The sequence below is a fragment of the Sapajus apella genome, unplaced genomic scaffold (genome assembly GCF_009761245.1).
Source record: "Sapajus apella isolate SASKATOON/1434 unplaced genomic scaffold, GSC_monkey_1.0 scaffold144, whole genome shotgun sequence".
Classification (NCBI taxonomy): Eukaryota; Metazoa; Chordata; class Mammalia; order Primates; family Cebidae; genus Sapajus; species Sapajus apella.
The window spans coordinates 484,867-492,827 of record NW_022437084.1 but is presented as its reverse complement, the minus strand read 5'-3'; the positions used below and the strand labels follow the sequence as shown (position 1 = coordinate 492,827).

Here is a 7,961-nt window from a genome sequence, read left to right as displayed (position 1 = left end):
CTGGGAGATCAGATGGTGTAGGGGCAAAGGTGGAAGCAGGAAAACCATGTAGGAAGCTATTGCAGTCTCCCAGGTGACAGCTAGAGATGGTCAGAGTGACCTTAGGTTGGGAGGGTTGACAGGCATGGCTCAGAAGGTGCTGCCAGCCCTTCCAAGGAGGACAGTTCTGTGTGGATTGGTGGTAAGACAAGGTGCTGGCAGTTCCCAGGTGTTTGGCCTTCAGCAGCATTGCTTGGCTCCGAGGTCTAGACTGGAGAATAAGAATTGAGTCTGTGGATATGCATAAGGTCTCCAGGAGACAAAGAAAGCAGGGAGGGTGGTTTTAACTGCGTGCAGAGGGACCCAGGGGAACTGAGACTGGGAACAAGCCTAAGAACAGTGTAGCCAGAGTCATATTGGCGAGAATGTATTGATTGAAGGAAGAGGCAGAGATGCTAACCCTCCTGCTGGGCCCTGTGCTGAGCTCTTCACTGAAAGCATTTATTTCCTGTTAGTCTCAGAACAATCCTGTGAAGTAAAAACCAACCCTGTTGTGATTTGGGGGATGAGAAAGCCTCAGAGAGGGGAAGTGAATTGCTGTATAAGCAGCCCACAGTAGAGCAAGACTTGAACCCACCATAAAATGGGGATGATGATGACTACTTAAATGAGAAGGTTGCGGTAAGGAGGTGACCCAGAAGTTGAACGCACCACTTGCACTCATATCCTATTGGCCAGAACAAGGTCACATGGCCTTGCCAACTGCAGGGGCATCTGGGAAATGTAGTTGGTTGCTGGATTGCCATATACCCAACTTAAACACAGGAGGTTTAAGTGCTAATAGTTGCCAGGGATATTAGCATCTTCTGCTATACAGAGATGAGCAGTTCCCACTGCCTCAGAGGTGCGAGGATGGAGTTTAAGAGAGAAGCCTTTGGTTTTAGGCATTAGGGAGAGAACAGGTTTTCCCTTCACATATCATTCGTTCTTTCAGCAAACCTAAATTGCTGTCTATCTGTTCTCAGCTCTGGCAGGAACTGAGGCACAGAGAGCAGCAAGTCCTGGGCTCGCTGATTGTAGCGGATGTTAAGGATCTGGGAAAGCTGGCCTGAAAGGAGAGGGAGAGTGAGCCCAGAGAGGGTGTTCTAGTGGACATCCTAGAAATCTTCCAAGAAGAGGTAGCTAAACTGAATCTCCAAGGATACAAAGAAATTTCTGGCAGAGAGAACAATGCTGAGGGGAGAAGCTGGACCAAAAAACAGCTCTCGTTTACCATGCTCTGCGCTTTATACACCTGGTCTTATTTGCTCCTCGCCGTAGCCTCACTAAGAGGGAGGGGTGATGAACACCATTTTACAGATGCAGAAGCTGGGACTCAGGTGGAATCACTCAGTCAGTATTCCACACCTAGTAGCGGGCAGAAGCAGGACTTAGGGCTCTGTCATCCCAGCCAAATCTGTGCCTTGATCTCTGTGTCAGCCCAGGTGGAGAGTGGGGAACAAGTGGGCGGATGGGGAAAATGAGTGCTCACGGCCTGAGGAAGCAGAGTGGAGTCGGTGCATCCTGAACTTGGGCTGGGGTCAGAGTTGGGATGGGACAGTCACTGAGTCTGTCTTCCTTGGTTCCACAGATACCATCTATGATGAAGATGAGGTCCTCCTCGCCCTGGCAGAACAGCTGGGAACCTTCACTACCCTGGTGGGAGGCCCAGAATACGTGCACTGCCTGCTGGTGAGTGGAAGGCAGGAAGTCCTCTTGCCCACCCCTTAGGGTCAGGCCCATGGTCTCACCAGCCTAGGGCAGGGAGGGGAGCGTGTTGGAGAGCATGGGAATCACATCAGAACAGATGGGCCATGGACGTCCGCTTTAATCCAACAAGTCAGCAGTGGCTTTTAGTATCGTAAATTCAGGCTGCAGTTGTCATCCTTACTGTTTAGTGGTCAGGTAGGTGCCCGGTGCCAGGCTTCACCTGGGATTCTACATATGATCAGTGATGAAAATTGCACTTTGAGAGGCTAAGAATTTTCTCCTCAGAAAGTGACATGTGTAAGATTCACGGGCCCCAGTGAAACTCCTTCAAGGACCCCTAGATGAGAACCCTTGTGGAAGGCACACTGACAGAGACCATCTACTGGCTGGCATAATATTACCTTTTTTCTTTGAATCCTTCACTGCAACCATTGTTAAATGCTATTTTGATGAAGGCCAGGGTGGGTAATGGGGAAGGTTTCTTTGAGGAGATGAGCCCACGAGGGTGTGCAGGATGGGGCCCCAGGGCCAGGGATGGTGGAGAGGGAGCTGTCCAGTGACTTTGTGTTCTCACCACAGCCACCCCTGGAGTCGCTGGCCACAGTGGAGGAGACAGTGGTGCGGGACAAGGCCGTGGAGTCCTTACGGGCCATCTCCCATGAGCACTCGCCCTCTGACCTGGAGGCGCACTTCGTGCCGCTGGTGAAGCGGCTGGCGGGCGGCGACTGGTTTACTTCCCGAACCTCGGCCTGTGGCCTCTTCTCTGTCTGCTACCCTCGAGTGTCCAGTGCTGTCAAGGCGGAACTTCGACAGTGAGTCTCCGCCCCCTTTGGAAGCTCCAGCCTCCCCCCTCATCTTGGTCTCCTTCTCTAAAGCCTCAGTCTTTTGGTCTTCCTGCGGCTCAAATGCCCGAACTCTCTCCTCTCTCACTCCTGCTTACTACCCAATAGGCCACATCCTCAAGAGTTGGTCTCTGGACACAGCTGGGTGTCAGTTTACCACCTCTGCCCCTCACTCACTTGGGAAATGAGATGACAGTTCCTCCTTCCCCCTGGTTAATGTGAGGATTTAAAAGAATTATCACATATACAGTGCTTAGTGCAAAATCTGAAATAAACTCAGCAAATCGCATCTGATAGTGCCTTTGGCAGATAAACCACCTCAGTTTTCAGCCTCCTGCTCCTCTGCTTTCCAAAGAGTTGACCGTCAAGCCCAGGCCTGAGCCATGACTCATTCCAGAACTGTGGTTTACAACTGTACACATGCCTGGTTACTTACACCGGCTCCCACCATTTCTGACCCTAGCAGTTGCTGCTGAGAAATAAAGCCTTTCTGTGGCTCTAGACCAGCCTCTTAGTTAAGCAATTTTTGTTTTGCTTTTTGAGGTAGGATCTCTCCCGGTCATCCACGCTGAAGTGCAGTGGTACAATCATAGCTCACTGCAGCTTCAACCTCCTGGGCTCAAGCATTCCTCCTGCCTGAGCCTCTCATGTAGCTGGGACCACAGGTGTGCACTATCACGCTGGGCTCATTTTTTATTTTTGGTAGAGATGGGGTCTCACTATGTTGCTCAGGCTGGTCTTAAACTCCTGGGCTCAAGCAATCCTCCTGCCTCAGTCTCCCAAAGTGTTCAGATTACAGGTATGAGCCACCGTGCCTGGCCTGTTGGTTAAGCAATTTTTATGGTCATGATAATGTAATCATCAACACTTACCATTGACTAGATTTATCATGTGCAATTTGCAAAGCGTCTCACACATATTATCCCATTTAAACCTCATGAGGACCTGTGGGGTAGGTAGTGTTACTGTCAGCTCCATTTCATGGGGCTGGGAAGACAGAGAGGGGGTCATCACCTGCCCAAGGTTATTCAGCTAAAGCCTGGACCCACACGCCTGCAGAGTCTATGCTGTCTGCTGCCTCAGGATCCCCATCCCCAAATCCCAGGTACTTCCGGAACCTGTGCTCAGATGACACCCCCATGGTGCGGCGGGCCGCAGCCTCCAAGCTGGGGGAGTTTGCCAAGGTGCTGGAGCTGGACAACGTCAAGAGTGAGATCATCCCCATGTTCTCCAACCTGGCCTCTGACGAGCAGGTGGGTTTTGCTCCATGGCCGTCTTTGCGCTCCCATCCTTCTGATGGACCTGCCCCTGAAAGAGAATCCCAGAGCTCAGCAAGGCCTCTGCTGCCCTCCCCCTGCTCCTCTCCTCTCCCCAGGACTCGGTGCGGCTGCTGGCAGTGGAGGCGTGCGTGAACATCGCCCAACTCCTGCCCCAGGAAGATCTGGAGGCCCTGGTGATGCCTACTCTGCGCCAGGCCGCTGAGGACAAGTCCTGGCGCGTCCGCTACATGGTGGCTGACAAGTTCACAGAGGTACGTGAGTGACTGTTGACATTGTCCCACTGACATTGTCAGTGAAGACACTGACACCCTCAGAAGGGAAGCATATAGGAGCTGAGGTTTTCCATTAGACCGACAGAATCATTGGGCGTTTGAGCAATAAGATCTCTATGATCATCTAATTGCATCTCATTTCACATGCCAATCCTGGTTGATTGATGTGGCAACTGGGAGTACTGCCTTGTGAAGGATTCTGAGGCTAAGTTAAGACTTTGTGGAGGAAAGTGCCACAGGAGCAGAGAAGGGTCACACGTGTGGGGTGTTCTTGATAAAATCAAACTCTCCTTTCACAAAGGGAGAGACAAAGCCCAAAAAGTTGCGTTTGTTTGTTTATTTATTTATTTATTTTTTGAGACATGTCTCATTCTGTTGCCCAGGCTAAAGTGCCGTTTTTCAGGCTGGAGTATGGTGGGGCAATCTTGGCTCACTGCAACTTCTCCCTTCCCGGGTTCAAGCAACTCTCCTGCCTCAGTCTCCTGAGGGACTGGGATTACAGGTGCCCACCACAACACCCAGCTAGATGTTGTATTTTTAGTAGAGATGGGGTTTCAGCATGTTAGCCAGGCTGGTTTGAACTCCTGACCTCAAGTAATCTGCCCGCCTCGATCTCCCAAAGTGCTGGGATTACAGGTGCGAGCCACCATTCCCGACCCTGGAAAGTTTAATTAATCGGTCAGAGTGACACTACCAGCCAGGCAGAAAGGGGACGAGACTCTAGGCTCTAGGTCTGTGACTCCCAGGCCAGTGCTCCTTTTACAGTGATCCAGATTGCCTCATCCCTCAAACATGTTTGCTAAGCACCAGCTATTGCTAGGCACTGGGGGTGAAGAATGGAGGCCTGATCTTGATGGCCCAGCCTGAGAGAATGCAGGAGAGAGGGCAGGGTGGGATCAGAGAGGCCTTGAATGCCACTCTACCCTGGGGTGCCCTTTGCCTGTAATTATGCTGGTTACCACTGTCATTTGCCAGGACTCAGAGCCTCAGAATAGCATACCAGCACTACAGTTAGGAAAGGTTCTTCCCATCCTTATCTCCTGAGCTGTGTCACACTGGGTGTTAGAATACAAATTCCATGAGGGCAGGAATTTTAGGCTGTTAAACCAGTTCTTGGCACACAGTAGACACTCAGTAAATATTTGCAAGATGAATAAAAGGTAATATTTGCCCCAGATAACATGAGGCCCTTCAAGGTTTTTACTTGTTCATTCCCTTCATAGTAATGAACTGTCCTGTTTCCTACCAGGTCTTCAGGAAGCAGCTTTGCAGCAAGAGCCAGGCACCTTTCCATGTCTGGTGCCAGGAAAAGGCAGGGCCAAGCGTGCCTCCATTTTTTTTTTTTTTTTTTTTAAGATAGAGTCTCATTCTTTCACCCAGGCTGGTGTACAGTGACATAATCTCAGTTTACTGCAGACTCCACCTCCCAGACCCAAGTGATTCTTGAGCCTCAGCCTCCTGAGTAGCTGGAATTACAGGTGTGTGCCACCACACCAGCTAATTTTTGTATTTTTAGTAGAGATGGAGTTTCACCATGTTGGCCAGGCTGGTCTCAAATTCCTGGTCTCAAGTGATCCTCCCACCTCGGCCTCCCAAATTGCTGGGATTACAGGTGTAAGCCACCACACCCGGCCCTGTAAAGAAGATGGGGATGCCTTCTTCCCCATCAATGTTTATTGTTTTATTTTTATTTTGAGACAGGGTCTCACACTGTCACCCAGGCTGGAGTGCAGTGCCACAATCACAACTCACTGCAGCCTTGACCTGCTGGGCTCAGGTGATCCTCCCACCTCAGCCTCCTGAGTAGCTAGGACTACAGGTGCCCACCCCCACACCCGGCTAATTTTTGTATTTTTTCGTAGAGTCAGGGTTTCACTGTGTGCCTGGGCTGGTCTTGATCTCCTGGACCCAAGTAATCTGCCCACCTCTGCTTCCCAAAGTGCTGGGATTATAGGGGTGAGCCACCGCACTTGGCCTATTGTTTTATTTTCATTACAAAAGTAATACGTGTTTCTGGTAACAGATCTTTAAGAAATACAGCCCTATATATATATCAAAAAGTTGCAGTCACTATATCATTAGAATGTTTTTGGTAACAGAAAACCCAACCCCAGTAGCCTGAACAATATGGAAATCTGTTATTTTTAATGCTGACACTATGATGTAGGTGCCCTTGCAGTCCTCATTTTTCTTCTGAAGAAAAGGAGACTGAGTGAGGTGAAGAGCCTTGCCCTGGGCCTGGACTTGGCGCTCGGATTAGATCTTAGCAGTGCTTCCAAGGCCCGCACTCTGGCCCCTAATTCTGGCGCCTTCACTTTGATTTTGGCTTCCTTAGCCCAGAGTACCTGCCAGGCTTTCTCACTCTCCACCTCTCCTTCCTGTCTGCAGCTCCAGAAAGCAGTGGGGCCTGAGATCACCAAGACAGACCTGGTCCCTGCCTTCCAGAACCTGATGAAGGACTGTGAGGCCGAGGTGAGGGCCGCAGCCTCCCACAAGGTCAAAGGTTGGTGCTGGCAGCCAAAACACAGCAAGTCGGGTGGGCGTCCAAGTGGCTGGAGGTGGAGCTAGAACATTGGGTCTCACTTCCCTTTGCCTCCCTCTCCGTGCCCACAGAGTTCTGTGAAAACCTCTCAGCTGACTGTCGGGAGAATGTGATCATGTCCCAGATCTTGCCCTGCATCAAGGTAACAGAGAGTTTAATGGGAGTAACCAAGGGGATCAAGCCTCCCAAAAAAGGGGCTGGAGACAAGGCTTTGGGATAGTCAGCTGCAGACCAGGTTCCCAGCCCTCTGGGACCAGGCAGCTCTTGGATTTTAAGCAGTTAGGGGTCCTGACTGCAGCGTGGAGCCAGCCTTAGAGTTGGGAGTACTTTCTAGAACCTCAGAAGTCACTGAGTCCTCTCATTCACAGGGGTTTGGTGTTGGAGTGGGGGCTGCTGAGAGCAGGGGTCACTGAACTCTAAGCAGGTAATACACATAAGGAACAGTGATTTTCCTATACCTTAAGCCATCCCCTCCTCCATGAATGAGAGGGGCAGAAGCAGGTTATTGTCTCTTAGGAGTTGGCATCCGCTTGGTCACTTGCTGCTGCAGGGGTTGCCCTGACCCTGTGCCTATCCCTTCTCTCTCCCAGGAGCTGGTGTCCGACGCCAACCAACATGTCAAGTCAGCCCTGGCCTCTGTCATCATGGGCCTCTCTCCCATCCTGGGCAAAGACAACACCATCGAGCACCTCTTGCCCCTCTTCCTGGCTCAGCTGAAGGATGAGGTAAGGGTGCCAGGATCTCAGCTCTGGGTTTGTGGAGGGGACAGGTGAAGAGCCTTGCCCTGGGGCTGGACAGACATCCAGATCTTTGCTGAGTTGCACGATTGTGGGCATAGCTGTGTGTTCATGCATGCATTCCTCCAGGCACTCTGCTTGAGTCCTTTCTTGAGCATTAAGGATATGAAAAATAAAGTCAAAATTTTAAAAAAATTTTATTTATGGCCGGGCATGGTCACTTACACCTGTAATCCCAGCACTGTGGGAGGCCAAGGTGGTAGATCACCTGAGGTCAGGAGTTCGAGATCCAGGATCACCTGCGGTCAGCCTGGCCAACATGTTGAAACCCTGTCTCTACTAAAAATGCAAAAATTAGCTAGGTGTGGTGGTGGGTGCCTGTAATCTCAGCTACTTGGGAGGCTGAGGCAGGAGAATCGCTTGAACTCAGGAGGCAGAGGTTGCAATGAGCCAGTTTTGCACCACTGCACTCCAGCCTGGATGTCAGAGCAAGACACTGTCTCTTAAAAAAAAAAAAAAAGCCGGGCGCGGTGGCTCAAGCCTGTAATCCCAGCACTTTG

The 7,961-nt window shown here is 50.9% G+C and overlaps 1 protein-coding gene across 1 annotated transcript in view; it reads left to right on the top strand.

Annotated features, from left to right (window-relative positions):
• Window positions 1-7,961, top strand: part of PPP2R1A (protein phosphatase 2 scaffold subunit Aalpha) — a 37,890-nt gene that overhangs the window by 19,648 nt on the left and 10,281 nt on the right. The window contains exons 3-9 of the mRNA XM_032264360.1: window positions 1,610-1,710; window positions 2,308-2,540; window positions 3,676-3,823; window positions 3,946-4,101; window positions 6,511-6,625; window positions 6,736-6,806; window positions 7,255-7,389. Coding sequence (XP_032120251.1) covers window positions 1,610-1,710; window positions 2,308-2,540; window positions 3,676-3,823; window positions 3,946-4,101; window positions 6,511-6,625; window positions 6,736-6,806; window positions 7,255-7,389 — 959 coding nt within the window. The remainder of the gene's footprint in view (window positions 1-1,609; window positions 1,711-2,307; window positions 2,541-3,675; window positions 3,824-3,945; window positions 4,102-6,510; window positions 6,626-6,735; window positions 6,807-7,254; window positions 7,390-7,961) is intronic.